Source organism: Triticum aestivum, chromosome 6D (assembly GCF_018294505.1).
Source record: "Triticum aestivum cultivar Chinese Spring chromosome 6D, IWGSC CS RefSeq v2.1, whole genome shotgun sequence".
Taxonomy (NCBI): domain Eukaryota; kingdom Viridiplantae; phylum Streptophyta; class Magnoliopsida; order Poales; family Poaceae; genus Triticum; species Triticum aestivum.
In genome coordinates, this window is record NC_057811.1 from 311,189,692 (window position 1) to 311,208,754 (window position 19,063).

Genomic DNA, 19,063 nt, shown 5'->3' on the forward strand with positions numbered 1-19,063 from the left:
AATAGCCAAGAAATGAGAAGGAATGCCAACATAGAGGTGGGGGAGGAGGTTGAAGAGGTTGGGATCCTGACACCCAAACAATGAGGAGGAAGGCTCAAAGGCCATTAACTGCAAGATGGAAGACAATGTTGCTTTGTACGATGCTTGGATGAACACCTCTCTTGATGCTACGGTCGGGGCCAAATAAACACATGAAACATTTTGGAGAAGGATCAATGAGTACTATTCTAGCCATGTGGAGATTCCCTCCAACCACACAACTAGTTCTCTCACTTGTCGTTGGAGTGTCATCCAAGACCAATGCAACCGGTGGTCCAGTTCTGTTAATCAAGTCAACCTCGCACCGTCAAATGGAGTACCCATCAATAAGTATGGGCCCATAAAGTGGAGTACAAGGAAAGGAACAAGAGGGGTGGCGACAAGGGCTTCTCTTTGCTTCATTGCTACAAGGCTCTTATGGGAAATAAGAAGTGGGCAAGGAGGACCTATGAAACATCATCGAGGATTGCAAGAATTAACACCGCTCTTAATGATGATGACTTGGTAGAGACCCCTCCACTCCTCAAACCCATCCAGATGAAGCAAAAGTTGCAAAGGAGGTGAAGAAGAATGGAGGTGTTGGAGCATACCAAGAAGAGCTCATTGCGATGATGGTGGTAAACATCGCATTGGCGGGCGAAAGGAAGAAGAAGTTGACTCAGTTCTTCGAGCTCAAGATGATGGAGGAGGATAGGTGAAAGGAAAATGCGATGACCAAGGAGAGGAAGGTGCTAGCAAAACAAAGGGGGTTTGCAATTGAGCAGCAAAGGATTCCAATGGAGGCCAAAGAACAAAAGAACAAGAGAAACATTGAAGAGTAAAGTCTTGCATTGGAGGCCGAGGAACAAAAGAACAAGAGAACAATCGAGGAGCATGCTATCATGTTCATGGATCCAAGCAAGATGGTCAAGAGGGCGAGACAATATTGAGGTCTCACTCGTGGGAAGATCTTGGCTAAGTCAATGGGCGATGGCGACGACAATGATGGTAGCGGCAACGACCATGGTGGTGCTCGTGGCGATGGCGCAAGTGCGTGATTCATTTGAGATTGGCGTTGGTTGATCCACCATGTGCTTGGCAGGTTTTTATAGTGAACTTGTTGAATTTGATGCCTTTTGCTTAAATATGATTATGTCTTGGTCGTTTGTTGAACTGGATGAAGAATGTTTATGTTCATAGATGAATTATGATATGGTGTTGAATTGGATGAAGAATGTTTATGTTCATAGTTGAATTATAATGTGGTGCATCCGAATGGTTTAAGTCTATGTCAAAATGTGATGCATTTGTCTGGAATGGTGCAAAACTTCAAAAGAATTAGCAAAAGAAAAAAGTTGAAGTAATAACTTTTGAAGGGTTGGGTGCACAAAAGTTTAATTCCTCAAAAAATAGGGGATGGGTTAGAAAATGGGGGGTGATTTAGAAATGCTCTTACTACTTTCTCCGTTCCATATTTCTACCAAGTCAACGACACGTAATATTGAACCGAGGAAATAGTATACAACTCACGGCCAACTTATACAATCATTTTGAACAGCCTGGAGTAACCAAGAGCAAGTTAATATTTACGGGAAAGTGAAAAATGACGTTCAAGAAAGCGCATAGCCCAAGGAGGTATCAGTGCAGAACACACCGGACACCATTCGTTGGAGGTGGACCGAGAGTGGCACCTACTCTTCCAAGTCCTGCTACCTCGCGCTCTTTCATGGATCCACGACTTCGCCTACTTGGAGCCTCACCTGGAAGCCCTGGGCACCGGAGGGGATCAAGATCTTCCTCTGGCTTGCCGGTCTTGATCATTGCTGGACTTCCGTGTGTCTAGCCCGCCACGGCCTACCACGCACTTGTGCATGTGCTCTTTACGACCAAGAGGAGGAGACCATGCATCATCTGCTTGTCGGATGCATTGTGTCCCGCATGGTTTGGTACGACATTCTCTTCTGGTGCCGCCTTACTACACAACCACTTGATGGCATCGTGGACTTCTATGATTGGTGGGCAACGGCTTTCCATGACTCCCCAGCAAGCCAGCACAAAGGCACAACAACTCTCATCGCATTTACTGTCTAGACCATTTGGAGGCACTGCAACACTTGCATCTTGGATGGTGTTGCACCATTCACATCCCTCCTGGTGCACGACATCAAGGAGGAAGCTCGCACCTAGGCCAATGCCGGTACTCTGAGGGAGGGCCAATTCTTTTGCTAGCTTTTAGAATAAACTGAAATAAGCTACCTTCTACCCAGCTTATTCTAGAAGCCCAACTAAAATTATTTTTTTTAAACCTAATAGTTAAGACTTGACTAGTAGGTTTAAAAAAAAATTGATCCGGCTTCTAGAATAAGCTAGGTAGGAGGTAGCTTATTCTGGAAGCCTAAAAAAGCCAACAAAAGAATTAGCTCAGTTCGATCATTCGTGTAACTTGACTTTGTCATGTGAGGGCTGAGCATCCCATCCTCTGCTCATAGCGACCTCGTAAGCGCCTCGTGTACGCTTTATGAGGTCCGCAACTGTACTTTCTTTCCTTCTATCAATCAATGGAATGGAATGATAAGCTCTGCGCATATTCGTGAAAAAAGAATCTGTAACACCCAATTACATATACTAACCCTATATTTTTTTAAAAGGAGGATAACCCCGGCCTCAGCATCTAGGCGATGCATACGGCCACTTTATTAATTATTCTCACAAGACCTTACAAAGTAATACAACAGTAAGACTAAAGCCGCCGTCTAAGCACCTCTATCCAGCTGATGAAGGGGCGTAGATAGCCTGGGCCTAATACCAAACAGACATCGCAGCTAAACCTAACATCTAAGACCTGAGATCCCATCCAGGACGCCTGCCGGACATGAATCTCACCGGTCCGGCGTGCACTCAGCTGCTGCCGCCGTCAACTGCCACCGCTCCATCTTCAGAACTGTACTGATGCTTCAACCTTACTCGGTCTAGCTATCGTCGACGCCACCACGGCGCCAAACGGCACCTCCTCCCTGCGCGCAAACAGCTGAGCACGTCGCGGTCGCCACTGATACACCTCAGCGCCATGCTGCCAGGTACCACCAGCCGACACAGCTTGAAGTCCTTGGAAGATCTGTCGTGCGTAGCACCTGCCGACCAGGCATGACAAAGCGTAGCACCTGTCGGTCAGGCATGACTTGACATCACCACCGAAGCTCCATGCAAGACGAAGCCGCTCCACCTCCTGCCTCTGACATCCAGCGCTGCTCCGCAAACGATGCTCCCAAGAGAGAAACGACGCCGCAGTGCCGCCATCGTCCGATCTGGAACACCAGATCCTAGGGTTTCCCCCGGAGCAACACGAGTGGGTCGACAGTAGTTACACGACGATGCCTCCATCAAGGTAACGGCGAGAACGCCGCCATCGCCTGCCGTCGGCTCGGTTTTCACCGGCAACCATGTCTCCCCTACTCGCAGCCGGGACAAGATGATGGATCTCGAGATCCGATCACCAAGCCTCTGGCCGGCCATCTCGGGATGAAGATGACCACCACGTCTACCAGCGTCACCACGCCGGGCACGCGTCGTCTCCAGCACCCCCATGGTGCCTAGAGGCCGACAAGCCCCGACGATTCCCATGCCTCGCCAGCCGCCATGGCCTAGACCCAGGCACCACCAGATCCAGATCGGATCGGGGTCAAGGGCCCCAAGCCGCAACCGCCGCGGAGGCAGCACCACTGGACGGTGCCTAGCCTTCCAGCCCGCCGCCGAGTCATCGCCAGAGCTCCGCCGCGCCCACGCCGCCAAGCCGCCGCCGGGATAACTCGCGCCGCCTCCAGAGAAGCCGCAGCCGCCGCACGTTGGAGGGGCCTCAAGCCGCAGCTGCACCGCCGCCACCCAGCACGCCCTCCGCCGCGCCGCTGGGCCCCGCCCAGCCCAGCGCCGTCTCGCGCTGGACGCCAACCGCGAGGAGAGGGGCAAGATCCCCGCCGCCACCAACGCCGGTCGGTCTTTGCCCGGCGGCGCTGTGCGGTGGCGGCGGGGGGAGAGATCGACGAGGGAGGACGAGGGGCGGCGCGCTAGGGTTTCCCCCGAGGACGCTCGCGGGAGCGGCTCGGGGCTTACAACCCCACATGGCGAGGAAGCGTGATATTTACAATTTTGTTCCTGCCCGTGGTTCGGCATGGAACAAAAGAAGAAATAGGATAGCAGTCGTGGTTTTTCGTCGCTTCAAACGAAGAACTTACAGTAGAGAGAAAACCTGCGTAAATAACAGGAAAAAAAAACTATGGCACGGGCCTGCGGAACCATGGTCTTGGGGCCCGATCAGCCGCTCACTCACGTCCATGATGAGGGCGGGATAGGCGGTTTGCCGTACAGGAGGTACTGGGCGCCATGGAGACTACTCAGGCCGAACACTTATCAGATTGGGGAGCGCTGTCACCCTGAGCTTCTTCATCTCGTTCGCTGTCACCCTGCACGAATCCAGCGTCAGCGAGCGCAAGTTCTGCAGCGCCTTCAGGTGACGGAGACCGGTGTTGGACACCCGGGAGTTGGAGACATTCAAGCAGATCAAAGCGGTCAAGCCTGTAAAAACCAGATCCGTCAGACATGAGCACGTACAAGAAGATACCATGTTGACAGGGAGGACGAAATAGTACCAGAAATCAGCTCCAGGGTTTTGTCTGTCAGCTTGCCATTTTGCGAAAGGTTGAGGAGCGTCAGAGCTTTGAGGTCCTTGATATTCTTCACTCCAGCATCAGTGATTGACCCACCGCATACCTCAAGGGACTCGAGATTCTTGAAATCTGATGCAGCATAAATCATGCCAGGGAGAAGAGGGTGAGGTCGCGCACTCAAGTGGAGAAAGTTATACTTCCTCCGTTCCTAAATATAAGTCCTTTTAGAGATTTCTATATGGAATACATACAGATGTATATAGACGTATTTTAGAGTGTAGGTTCACTCATTTTGCTCCGTATATAGTCCATATTAGAATCTCTAAAATGACTTATTTTTAGTAAAATGACTTATTTTTAGGAACGGAGGGAGTAATTTCGAATGGTATTTCTGCTAAATGGTCTTAGAATTGGGTGGTGCAATCCTTAAAAGCAAGATCCAAGAGAAGTAACTGGCTCTATGTTTCTGATATAACCTCAACTATTAGCTAGGTACAGCAGAGTAGCAGACAGACAAGTGTTCATACAAGTGGTGCAACAAATGTATGTAGGCTAGCGTAACCAATACAACAATGTGAAAATGATCGTGGAGGTGTGCTCTTACATCTCAAGAAGCTTGTCCCATGGTCAGTCACCCGAGCTCCAAAAAGGTCAAGGTGAGTCAACCCAGTAAGACCTGTATTATCTCCAGGGATCAAACCTCTGTATATATCAAGTAATGATGAAACAAAGAATCACGACCAGATTAAGTGCATGCTGCAAAATTATGCTATTCTTTGTATCACAAATCTTATTCGAGGTAACCACCATGCTCGCTAATATGAAATATCAAGCACAAAAAAAGAACACATATGGCACACGAGGTCCATACGAGACAACAGTGAAAACCACAACAATCATGCCATAGTGAAAAACAGAACTGCCCCAGCAACTGGCAACTAACAGTCTCGCATCACTATTGAGCATTAGTACTATTTTAATTCAATGAGTTAACAAAGGATTATGTGCCAACTGCATCATGTGATATATACCTATGAGTGCTGCTAAGCCAACATCAGTTATCAGGCGATTGTCAAGATTAACTGACTTCAGTGAATTCAATGTGGAAATCTTCTTCATGCCGGTGTCTGTGACCAATGTAAATGAGAGATTTATGCTGTACAAATTCCGAAGATCTGCAAAATGGAACAGCTTTGTGATTAGGATGTCTCCCGTGCCTGTACAATAGCCAAACAGGAGGGAACAAAACAACTGCAGATAACTTCTTATTCAACAAGTCCTGGTGACAACCAAGTATTATAATTTCCTTAAGCGAGGAAACAATACACGACCATGTACAGTCAGTCTGTAACTAGAGCACATCTTGATAAGGTGTTTGAGATGATATCTATTCAAGAGCAATGAGAATAGGTGAAGATGTGCATTCTGAGTCTTAACTTCTCTCAACGAAAAATAACTAGTGCCGGAAACATCATATTATCAAGTGACCGACTTTTTCACCATCTTGGCATTCTTCTTCTAATACAAAACGGCACGTGTTTTGAAGCGTGTTCAGAATAAAAGTAACCGCTGAATTGCATTGATATAATATGGCAGAAAGATGAATAAAAATGCACTAGAAAACGATGATAAGGTGCACAAAAACTAAAATTAGCATATCGGTAATTCTCCCTGCCTCTGCATCATAAGATGCACAGAGTCAATATTATCCATTAGTATGCTGGTTTTACTTTTTTTAGAAAAGGAGGTTAAGACCCTGGCCTCTGCATCAATCGACGCATTCAGCCATCTTTATTAATTATTCAACAAAAGTCTGACAAGAACATACATCAAGCCACCCGAAGCCACCACCCATACCTACAAGCTCGATAATGTGGAGTGCTCTCACTCCCCATATCTAAAACCGGTGTCGTCCGATCCACATCCACATAACGTATCGGAACCTACAGCCAGTGCAGCAAGCCTAAAGCGTACACCACATGCACACGTTTTAGAAGCCGTCATGATCATCGTACCGCTGACCCATCTTCAGGAGGAGATCCGCGTCATCCTTGCCAGTCCGGCCACCCGTCGACACCACCATAGTGCCCAACGGCGCCACCTCCCTGCGCACGAACTGCTGAGCATGTCGCGGTCGCCGCCGGTACACACCTCAGCACCATGCCACCAAGTACCACCAGCCGACACAACTTGAAGTCTCCGGAAGATCTGTCGTGTGTAGCACCTACCGAACAGGCATGCCACAGCATAGCACCTGTCGGCCAGGCATGACTTGACATCTCCACCGAAGCTCCGTGCAAGACAAAGCCGCTCCACCTCCCGCCTCAGTCTTCCAGCGCTGCTCCACAAACGATGCTCCCAAGAGAGAAACAACACTGCAGTGCCGCCATCGTCCGATCTGGAAGACCAAATCCTAGGGTTTCCCCCGGAACAGCACGAGTGGGTCGACATTAGTTACACGACGATGCCTTCATCCAGGGAACGACGCAGAGCGCCGCCATCGGCTCGGTTTTCACTGGCAACTATGCCTCCCCGACTCTCAGCCGGGAGTAGATGACGAATCTCGAGATACGACCACCCAACCGCAGGCCGACCACCTCTGACGGAAGAGATGACCACCACCGCCGGCTGCATCGGCCAGAGCAGATATGACGAGGTGTCGCTGACGCGTCCACCAGGCCCTCCACGCTGCCGCGGCCGATCCAAAGGCAGATAGAGCGCCGCCGCCGCCCGAACAGGCCCGGCCGCCACGCCCACAGCCCACGTCTGAGGCAGGGCCGACCACCACGCCGCCACACCGCAGCCATTGCCATCGTGCCGCAAAGATCGGATCAGGCGCACCTCCACACGATTAAGGGCCCCGCACAACCCCAGAGACGCGGGAGAGAGGCGGTGTCCTCTGCCACCGCCGTCGGCCCCCGGGCTTAACCCGGCGGCGTCCCCCGGCGGCGGCGGAGGGAGGGGAGGAGGGAGTGTGCGCCCCCGGCGGCTGGGTTTAGGGCGCCGCCCATGTCGCCCTAGCGGGGACGACGCGGGAGCTGGTTTTACTACACGAATGCTTGCCATATTCATTATATCTGAATGCAACTTTTATCCAATGTTTTACGATATGAATAGAATAGCACTTAACTGCTATAAGAAATGAAAACTGAAAAGATCAATATCGAAAGCAAAGACAAACCAGAAAGATGCCGGAGCCCATTGCTTCCAATTGCAGTGTCAGAAAGCTCCAAGCTTGTCAATAACACAAGGCCTACATTAACACAGGGACAGAATCTCGTGAGCATAAAAGAGAACAATATTACCAATGATTACAATCAAGTGATACTCTAAAACAGCCACAGTTACAAGCCAACAAACAATTTAGCTTAATAAAGTGCAGTCAACAGCATATGACTGATGCTAGTTCTGCACTAATATTTGGGGAATCACAAGGAATAAACAAATTACTAAATCAACTTACTAGATACAACCCAATTTTGAGATCAAACACCTACTGAAGACCACGAACAAAAATAAATAATAGAACGGTACTTCGTAAATGCTAAACCTCCAGTTTGCTCATATATGCTAAGCCTCAAGACTGGTAAGAAAATAACCCACCCTTCAGATGTAATAGACCTTCATCTCCGATCTTGCATGAATCCAGGTTCAAGGACTCCAAATTGATTAATCCTAGAAGAAGAAAAATGCACAGCTAGGTTTATATACCGCATAAAAGCCGTGCAACTCAAAAATGATTGTCTAGCTTTGATGTATTTCTTCAGGCACCAAAACTAGAAGAAGTGCGGCCATCAGTCTACAGCGACTACCATGATGGCCAATGTACAAGGGAATCCCATGCGTTGCTTTTTATCTTGTCTTTGCAGTTTGTGATGCACATTTAATTTAGAGACATATATGAAGTACAATAGTATATTGCGCTTATTAATGGACAAATATCTCCAACATTTCAGCTTCAAACCAACCACCAACAACTTGTCAATTTCATGTTTTATAAACAATATCAAGTGTTTCCAGGCATGTTCATCATTAATTCATTATAAGATAACCATTAATGGCACCAAGCCCATTTCTCCTTCCAAACACACGTACTTCAGCCGTTGCAAGAAAGAAGCACGATTGGATATCTAATAAGGTGATATCAGGGTGCAAAATCAAGCTAGAAGTGTTGTGTAGATAAACCAGCAGATGTGTTATGACCGGTTTAGCTTATAACCGAAGGAGGCCCACCGGGCAGTAGTTAGGGGCTTGGCCCACAAGTTATCTTAGGCTATTCGTATTGAGGTTATAAATACTAGATGTAAAACACTTTTGAGATCAAGCAATAAGAATATTATTATCCCTATTGCCCGGCTCCCAGAGGAGCCGGAACCCTAGCCGCCGCCGCCATCTCCCTCCTACGCGACGGCGCCCAGCCGCTGGCGCGCCCGCTCGTCACCTCGCCCCGCTCCATCCTTCCCCTACAACCTCCGGAGCAGGTCCGGTAGGACCCCTGGTTCTACCAATTTGGTATCTAGAGACAAGGTTGCGATCATGTCGTCATCATCCTCCACGCCAATGCTGCCCGGCGGCACCACCGCCCCGATGACGACCGCTCCGCTGGCCACCGCCCCGATGACCTCCGCCGGGGCCCCCATGTTGTCGGATCAGGTCACGACCGCGGGCTCCCCCACGCCGCCAGCCCCAGTCACCTCCGCGCCGCCACCAGCCGCTGTCTTCACGTCGGAACCGATGACCAGCACGCTGCAGCAGCTCGTGACGGCCGTCCAAGGTCTCCACATGAACCAGTACCATCAGTACATGGCAGGAGCATACGGCCCCCCGCCGGCTGCACCGATCGCCACCTACGGCCACCCAGCGCCGTGGCCGTTCCCGGGCGCACCCGCAGGCGGCGGGCCCCCGCTGTTGCCGTTCTAGGCGGGGAACCCCAGCAGGCCACCACCAGCCGCCGCGGGCCTGTGGCATCTGCCGCCGCCGCCATCGACGGCGGCCCTCTGGCACCTGCAGCCGCCACCGTCCCCGGCACCCGCCGGCCCTGTCCAGCCCCGCCGCTGCCGCTGCACCCACCGGCGCCGCCCCTGCCCAGCTCGGGGGCACCCTCGCCGGCCGGCCTTCCAATACACCAAGTCCGGTTTCCGCCATCCCCGTCGCCACTACCAGCTTGGGCGGCTGGGTCTTCGCCTTCGCCGGTCTACACCACGGCTCCGGAGCAACCGACCCCGTTTCCGCAGTTCGGCGGGCCATCCGGCTCCGCGGGTCCCTACCCGGAGTACTCCGACCAGGCGCCACCTGCCTCGCTGCTCCGCACATCCGAGCCCTCTCGACACGGCGCTCCGACCCAGACACCGCCGCGGTTCGCCAAGATCGACTTCGCCACCTATGACGGCACGGAGGACCCCCCTCAACTGGCTCAACCAGTGCGACCAGTTCTTTCACGGGCAGCGCACCCTTGCCTCGGAGCGGACCTGGCTCGCCTCGTACCATCTCCGCGGCGCGGCACAGACCTGGTATTACGCCCTCGAGCAGGACGAGGGCGCCATGCCCCCTTGGGAGCGCTTCCGCGAGCTTTGCCTCCTTCGCTTTGGGCCTCCGGTGCGCGGGAGCCGACTGGCGGAGCTCGCCCGCCTTCCCTTCACCTCCACGGTGCAGGACTTCGCCGACCGTTTCCAGGCCCTGGCATGCCATGCGTCAGGTGTGACGGCGCAGCAGCGGGCCGACCTCTTTGTCGGTGGCCTTCCGGATCACATCCGCATGGACGTGGCGCTTCGCGGCCCTCAGGATCTCCAGACGACCATGTATTACGCCCGCGCCTTCGAGGCTCGCGCCCAGGCCATGCTACCGGCCGCCCCGGCTCGAGGAGGCCGGCCACCTCCGGCCGCTTCCGCGACTACTACACCAGCCACGACGCGACCCTTCCGTCGTCTCTCTCCGGCGGAGCAGATGGAGCGGCGGCGCTAGGGCCTCTGCTTTAACTGCGATGAGCCCTATACGCCGAGCCATGTCTGCCCGCGCCTCTTCTACTTGGAGACGGTCGACTACATCAAGGAGGACGCCTCGCCCGACGGGGCCGACGCACTGCCGCCCCCAGCGGTTGCTGAGACCGGACCCCCCGGCGACGGCCCTCGTGGTCTCTCTCCACGCGCTCGCGGGCATCCGCGACGAGCGGACCATGCTGTTGCCGGTGATGATCCACGGCGAGCGCTTGGTGGCCTTGGTGGACACAGGCTCCACCCATAACTTCCTGTCCGAGGCTACCATGCGGCGCTTAGCACTTCAGCCGACGGGCGGGGAGCAACTTCGGGTCACGGTGGCCAACGGCGATCGTCTCCGGTGTCATGGACTCGCCCGGGACGTCCCCATCACCATCGGCAACGAACACTTCTCTATCACATGTGCGGGCATCGACTTGGGCTGCTTCGACTTCATCCTTGGCGTCGACTTCCTTCGGACCCTAGGTCCCATCCTTTGGAACTTCGACGCTCTGACGATGACCTTCTGGCGACTGGGCCGCCGCATCCGGTGGGACGGCATTGGGGGCGCCGCACCGGCGACGCCGCAGCTCCAGCTGGCTGCGGCCACCTCTGAGGCCGAGCATCCCCTCCTGGATCACCTCCTGCAGCAGCACAACGACCTCTTCGACGAGCCACACCTGCCCGGGTGTATGATCACCGTATTCATCTCCTGCCGGGCTCCGCACCGGTGGCGGTTCGTCCTTACCGCTATCCGCAGCTGCAGAAGGACGAGTTGGAGCGGCAGTGTGCACTCATGCTCGCCGCGGGCATCATTCGGATCTCCACGTCGCCCTTCACCGCACCGGTCCTCCTCGTCCGCAAGTCGGACGCCACGTGGCGCTTCTGCATCGACTACCGCGCCCTTTATGCGCTCACACTCAAGGATAAGTTTCCTATCCCGGTGGTCGATGAGCTACTGGACGAGCTCCATGGGGCGCGCTTCTTCACCAAGCTCGATCTCCGGTCGGGGTACCACCAGGTGCGCATGCACCCGGACGACATCGCCAAGACGGCGTTCCGGACTCACCACGGCCACTTCGAGTTCTTGGTGATGCCCTTTGGCTGCGCCAACGCGCCGGCAACCTTCCAGGCCCTGATGAACGACGTCCTCCGTCCCTACTTATGTCGGTTTGTGCTCGTTTTCTTTGATGACATTCTTATCTACAGCGCCTCGTGGGCGGAGCACCTCCAGCACGTCGCCATCGTCTTCAACGAGATTCGAGCGCATCATCTTCATCTTAAGCGCTCGAAGTGCTCGTTCGAGACGCCGTCAGTCGCCTACCTCGACCACGTCATTTCAGCTGACGGGGTTGCTATGGATGCCGACAAGGTGGCACCCGTCGCTACCTGGCCGACGCCGCACTCACCGCGGGCTCTTCGCGGTTTTCTCGGCCTCGCGGGCTACTACCGGAAGTTTATCCGGGAGTTCGGCCTTATCGCGTCGCCCCTCACGCGTTTGCTGCGTCGCGACGCCTTCGCCTGGGACGACGAGGCGACGGCGGCACTCGAGGCCCTCAAGGGGGCCCTCACGACGGGACCCGTTCTTCAGATGCCGGACTTTGACCGCCCATTCGTGGTGGACTGTGACGCCTCGGGTGCAGGGTTCGGCGCCGTGCTTCATCAGGGCGATGGCCCTCTCGCCTTCTTCAGCCGGCCCTTCGCTCCGCGCCATCTTAAGCTCGCGGCATACGAGCGGGAGCTCATTGGCTTGGTACAGGCCGTACGCCATTGGCGGCCCTATTTGTGGGGTTGGTCTTTCCGCATTCGCACGGACCACTACAGTCTCAAGTTCTTGCTAGACCAGAGGCTCTCGACCGTGCCGCAGCATCAGTGGATCAGCAAGCTTTTCGGCTTCGACTTCTTCGTCGAGTATCGCCTGGGTCGCCTTAATACCGTGGCCGACGCCTTGTCTCGCCGCGACGCCGACCTCGACTCCACCGTCGGCGACTCCGAGGGGGTGGCGCTGTGCATCCGCTCTGGGCCGACCTTCGGACTCTTCGACGACATCCGCCGGGCGACGGCGACCGCCGCCGCCGCCGTCCTTCTTCAGCAGCAGCTGGTGGCCGGCGACTTGGAGGAGCCTTGGCGCTTCACCGACGGCCTGCTCCTCCATGGGCGCCGGTCTTCGTACCGGCGCATGATGATCTCCGTCACCAGGTGTTGCTGCTAGCCCACTCGGCTAGCCATGAGGGTGTGCAGAAAACCCTCCATCGCCTCCGCGCCGACTTCTACATTCCTGGTGATCGAGCCCTGGTCCGTGACTGGGTTCGGTCTTGTATGACGTGCCAGCGCAACAAGATGGAGACATTACGGCCGGCTGGTCTGCTTCAGCCCTTGGAGGTGCCATCTTAGGTCTGGGCAGATATATCCATGGACTTCATCGAGGGCCTCCCCAAGGTGGGCGGCAAATCAGTCATTCTCACGGTGGTCGACCGCTTCTCCAAGTATGCTCACTTCATCGCGCTGGGGCATCCGTATACCGCCGCGTCTGTGGCCCGTGCCTTCTTCGACGACATCGTCCGTCTTCACGGTTTCCCCTCTTCGATCGTCAGCGACTAGGACCCGGTGTTCACGGGCCATGTCTGGCGCGACCTCTTCAGGATGGCGGGCGTCAAGCTCCGCCTGAGCACGGCCTTCCACCCTCAGACGGACGGCCAATCCAAGGTGGTTAACAAGGTGATTGCCATGTATTTGCGCTGTGTTACAGGTGATCGACCTCGGGCCTGGGTGGATTGGCTCGCTTGGGCGGAGTACTGCTACAACACCTCCTATCACTCCGCCCTGCGTGCTACGCCATTTGAGGTGGTCTACGGTCGACCGCCCCCGCCTATCTTGCCGGTGGACCCGGCGACGGCTCGGACAGAGGCAGCGGGTGACCTTATCCGCACCCGTGACGAGATGCTTGCGGAGGTCCGTCAGCGTCTCCTTCAGGCCCAGCAGCTGGCCAAGCATTACTATGACGGCCACCATCGCGAGGCGGAGTTCGCGGTGGGTGATTGGGTGTGGCTGCGTCTTCTCCACCGCTCTACGCAGTCACTGGACCAGCGCGCGAAGCGCAAGCTCGGGCCTCGCTACGCCGGGCCCTTCGCCGGTGCTCGCATCCACGACGTCTTCCATGTGGGGCTGCTCAAGCCTTTCCGTGGGGAGCCTCCTGCAGGCCCTTCCGCGCTTCCTCCGACCTTTGATGGACGCCTTCTTCCGGAACCGGAGAAGGTGTTGCAGGCGCAGCTCCGTCGTGGAGTGTGGTTCGTCTTGATCCAGTGGGCGGGACTTCCAGCGGAAGAGGCTACTTGGGAGCAGCGTGACGACTTCCGCCAACACTACCCAGACTTCCAGCTCGAGGACGAGCTGTTTGCGCGGGCGGGGAGAGATGTTATGACCGGTTTAGCTTATAACCGGAGGAGGCCCACCAGGCAGTAGTTAGGGGCTTGGCCCACAAGTTATCTTAGGCTATTCGTATTGAGGTTATAAATACTAGATGTAAAACACTTTTGAGATCAAGCAATAAGAATATTATTATCCCTATTGCCCGGCTCCTGAACCCTAGCCGCCTCCAACCCTAGCCGCCGCCGCCATCTCCCTCCTACGCGCCGGCGCCCAGCCGCCGGCGCGCCCGCTCGTCACCTCGCCCCGTTCCATCCTTCCCCTACAACCTCCGGAGCAGGTCCGGTAGGACCCCTGGTTCTACCAAGATGTGACTCCAATACTTACACATTCTATATGTGAACATAAAAAACTGAAGAATATGAGAAATATTAAACAACATAGTCATACCTTTCAGATGCACCAAACATGCATCTGTAATATGGTTAAAGCCCAAATTTAAGACCTTCAATTTTTTAAGATCTGCAAAGCAGCAGCATTTTAATGAATAAGACAACAGTACAATACAAATTTGCAGAGTGCTATTTAGTTATCATGACAATACATATCAAGTGCTAACTAAGCGAGGTGTATTCAGAAAACCTTCTCGATTTAACAGTTATGGTAGACATTCAACAAAGCAGAGGAGAGGAGAACCTGAGTCCTCTTTGTGTAGCACACAAATGGCAGATTCAAAGGACATTTAACAATGTATGTGTATGTTGGAACTTACATGTGAGAAAACTCACACGGGCTCACATGCACTGTGAAATTTTCAAGGACCTAAACTATTTATGCATCCAAAACCAGAAGCATTTCCAAAAGAGGCTACATGATAATGTTTTGAAACTGCCAGACCAAACAAAAGTTTCATAACCGTTTTCGTTAACACATATGCTTGCTTATTGTGAAACTGCATTTCTACATCATAGTAGTAAGAACACAGCATTTACCTTCAAAGCTTTCACAGCCTTCATCATATATGCCACACCGATTCAAATTCAACAACATCAGTGAAGCCAATCCTACAGAAGCAAATGATGCATAAGGTTATATTTTTACACTTTAATGTCTTTAAGATGAAAATGTAATTGCCTTGCATAATTTGTAGCAATTCTGGTTTCATCTTACAGCTAAAAACAATACTAGTACTAATTTTTCCCGATAAGGCCTTCTTTGGTTCATAGGAATATTGTAGGAATTGTAAAGGATAGGAACTTTGTAGGAAAAATTTCTTTGGAGCCCTTTGGTTTGTAGGAATGGATTCCTATTCCTATGTAGGATAGGAATCAATCCTTCACATTTCAAAGGGAAAAAAACATTGGCCTAGACTCAATGGAAAAATTCCTATCCTATGCATCAAATGTCATCTCTTTCTCTGTAGGATTTGAGATGCATGTTATCTCACTTCCTATGATTTTCATATTCCTATCCTATGAACCAAAGGAGGCAGGAGATTTAATTGACTCTTAACAACATATCGAGCTATACATCCATAAAGAGTTTACCAGCCTCTGCATAACAAGATATACACAGCCCTTACAAGACAGCTGTAAAACACAAGAACATGAATCATATATGACTCGCATAAATCAGTGACCAATGCAAGACAAGTGCCAAAGTTCATAAACCACTGGAAACTGGCTGGTCTATCCGAACAAGTAACGCACTTGTTTTCCACAATAGGGCTGGCTAAGGCTGTTAAGGACACTGACCCCAATCTCCATTTTAGGTGGAATAAAGATATTGTTATCTGTTCCACTTGACTTAAACATCAGAATTTCGAAATAATAAATATATTTTTTTCAAAAACAAAAACATTTTTTCTTAAACCACCCACACTGGAACAACCCAGGTAGCTAAATACCAAACAAAGTGATTTAACTCTGCACTATCAGGAGACCTTACGTATAATGAACAGAACATATGAGATACGGTTAGGAGCTGTTTGGAAGAACATTATTTCTTGGTAAGTTAAGGTGGTTAATTAAAATTTAAAGTCCAAAAAGGCTTGCAAGGAGGAAAAGAATTATGTTCGCCACCCCTACAGCTATAGATGGACCAAATCATCCTTCAATCAGCAGAATCAGACTACTCTTTTCAATTTTTATTGAGTCTATTACTAAGTTTTCGAGTAAACTGAACTTACCAGTGACCTTCAACGAGGGAGAAAAAAAGGATTGTGCAATATCAAACTGTTAAACTTCTCATGAATAAGGTGTTGTGCGGTTACTTGCTGTAATAAGCAGCCTCGTAAAGCATGTTTTACGTGAATGTAAAATAGTATGAAATGCCAAAAAATATAAGAAATATTTTACTAGTTAACAAACTAAATGACGAAAAATCTAAGCAATTGAAGCATTCAAGCCTGGTGGATCAAGGTACAAGCCATTATTAGGAAAGTTGCGGAAAGTTGCAGGACCTGAGATAGCTTCCAAGCAAGCAGCGGTCACTGGACAGCTCTCCAAATTTAGGTGTGTTAACTTGGACAAGCCTACAAAAAACAGATAAAATTGTAAACACATAAGCTTTGGATCAGATCAAAGTCAAGCAGTTAAATACAGATCATGCATTGACCCATAGAACACCAAACAATGATCCTTAGATCATTCCAACATTCAAAATTAAAGCACCAAGTTCTAAATAGGAAAGTGGCAGGTTATAGCCATGTTTACCTGTAAGATAAGAAATACCCAGGTCTGTAATTCTACAAGAAGACAATTGCAGTTCCTTCAAATTTGTGAGATCTGCAAAAGAGAAGTGTTTGTCAAATTTTCAGGGATGGGATATGTGGTATAGATTCATTAAAAACTTCCTTCCTATTCAGAGAACGGGTCTAAGTCTGACAGACGGCATATGATATACCAAAGCAGAGAATATCAAAGGAAATAAATAGACTATTCTGTTACCTGATAAATACTTGATATCTGAATCCGTAATGTAGTTACAATATCTCATATTAAGTGACTCCAGCTTTCTCAGGCCTGAAAACAGTAATTGCTTCTCAAATACCAATATCAACAACTCAAAAGGTTGTCAAATTTAAGACAGGGCAAGAATAGTGTGGTGTCAAATGCCATCATGACATTCCAAAACAAAAGGGTCGCATTTAAAATTTTAGGTACCTATAGCAGTAAGTAAATTAATGTGATGTTCAGAAGGGTGATACCTTTCATATGAACAAGGCCACCATGAATCTTCAGGCATCGCTCGAGGTCAAGATTTACCAAATTAACTAAATTTGCAAACACACTCATTCCTTTAGCAGTAACACCGTCACTTCTCTTGAAACTTAAAGATGTCAAGTTTGAGAAACCTGCAAATCCAATATATAGCAAAATAAATAAAAACTTAATTGGCGGAAAGTTAGAATATTATTCTCCATTTGAAGTGAAAGCTTAGGCTTATCAACATTAAGGGAGTTTAACTTCATCTAACAACCAATTCCACACCTAATCGGATATAATTCATTAGGCTTGCAGCGTTTGTAACAGCTACAAGCTCATACTCAAACCCATCTAATACTAAGACATTTAGGTAAGAGTAACTCAGTAAGTAGTGTGTCACTGACCTGACAAAACTCCAAGGCCATGTTCTGAGACATGTTCACAGTAATTACATGACAAGCTTTGCATGTTTGAGCAATCACTAAGAAAATTTAAGCCACTATCAGTAACTTCAGAGCAAGAAATGTCAACGGACAATAATGACTGCCTTTGTGAAGCCACTACTTCCATCCAGGCATCCTTAACTCCAGGATACTCCCCCAAACAAATGTCCTGATAGTGAAATACAAGAAGCAGTTAACCCGCGAAGACAAAACTCTGTCTCAAAATATAGTATTCAGAATATTTTGTAAGTACGATTTATTAGATCTGAGAAGTTGCCTTGTCATTCATAAATATCAGGTTTCAGTGTCATATGATCCCAATACAAGGAGGTTATTGATTATATCCGAAGCAGGAAAGAGCACATAAAGTGATCAATAACTTTAATTTTACATAGAAGTATTAAGTTTGATGGAACCATATCGGGGCGGTGGCCTCGATCGGTGGTGCGTGGTGCGGGTGCAGATGGGGGGCCTTCGACGGCTGCATGGGCGACGTGGAGGCGGCGGCGCTACGGCGGCTCCTCGATGGCCGACCGGAGTTCCATGGGAGGCGTCGTCTCCGACTCGATCTACTCCGGTTCGTGCTGGCTACGGTAGCGACTACAGTCGACGCCAATACTGCCTGGACGGATCTGGCGGGTGGGCAAGGATCCGGGGGAAACTCCAGGCCGGCGTGGCGGCCGCACCAAAGTCGACGCCCTCGGCGCCGATTCCCTTCCTCGAGGCTTCGGTGTGGATCATACGCCCCCCACCTCTGCCATGAGCGCAGGCGAAAGCCTCTGTTCCTCCGTTTGGGCAACAATGGCACTTTGGTGTCGTGTTCCTTCCTGAAGGCGTCGGTCGGGGACTGCTCAGGGTGGTGGAGTTGCTGATAGTTCGGAGTCGACGCGAGATGGCATGTAGGTGGAGCGGTGTGGCATCAACCGTATCGTCGACGGTGGGTCTCGGCGGCATGGCGCAGTGGAGACTCGGCGTCTGATGCGCGGAGATGGACTCGCGCAGGAGGAGGAAGTTGTCTGGCGTCATGGTGGCGTTGATGGCAGAGAGGCCTGGCAAGGTCGGTGCATCAGTTCTGCTCTGAGGATGGACCGATGGAAGATGGAGGTGACGGCCCTTGCAGCGTGCGGTGCTCACTGGGAGTGTGCCAGACCGGAATGGGACCCATTCCAGGTAGTGGTTTGGATGAGACACCCGGCTTTAGATGTTAGGCTTTGGTGTGATGTCTGTTTGGTATTAGGCCCAGATATTCGGCACACCTTCATCAAGGGGATAGGAGTAGCAACAGCGTTGCCAAGATGGTGGCTTCAGGCTTATTGATGTACCACCTTGTATGGTCTTTGTGAATAATTAATAATATGGCTCCATGCATCGTCCAGATGCAGAGACCGGGGGTACAT

The 19,063-nt window shown here is 51.2% G+C and overlaps 1 protein-coding gene across 5 annotated transcripts in view; it reads right to left on the reverse strand.

Moving 5' to 3' along the window:
• Positions 1-4,152: 4,152 nt before the first annotated feature.
• LOC123144813 (F-box/LRR-repeat protein 14) overlaps positions 4,153-19,063 on the reverse strand; it is a 16,790-nt gene continuing 1,879 nt past the window's right edge. For 4 of the 5 annotated variants that reach the window (XM_044564052.1, XM_044564051.1, XM_044564055.1 and 1 more), the window contains exons 4-16: positions 17,628-17,835; positions 17,226-17,372; positions 16,966-17,040; positions 16,732-16,803; positions 16,479-16,550; positions 15,010-15,081; positions 14,468-14,539; positions 8,283-8,354; positions 7,861-7,932; positions 5,711-5,854; positions 5,284-5,355; positions 4,662-4,808; positions 4,153-4,587 (exon numbers count right to left, since the gene is read on the reverse strand). In XM_044564052.1, coding sequence (XP_044419987.1) covers positions 4,403-4,587; positions 4,662-4,808; positions 5,284-5,355; positions 5,711-5,854; positions 7,861-7,932; positions 8,283-8,354; positions 14,468-14,539; positions 15,010-15,081; positions 16,479-16,550; positions 16,732-16,803; positions 16,966-17,040; positions 17,226-17,372; positions 17,628-17,835 — 1,410 coding nt within the window. In that variant the 3' untranslated portion in view covers positions 4,153-4,402. The remainder of the gene's footprint in view (positions 4,588-4,661; positions 4,809-5,283; positions 5,356-5,710; positions 5,855-7,860; positions 7,933-8,282; positions 8,355-14,467; positions 14,540-15,009; positions 15,082-16,478; positions 16,551-16,731; positions 16,804-16,965; positions 17,041-17,225; positions 17,373-17,627; positions 17,836-19,063) is intronic. The other variant, XM_044564056.1, reaches the window with a different exon arrangement.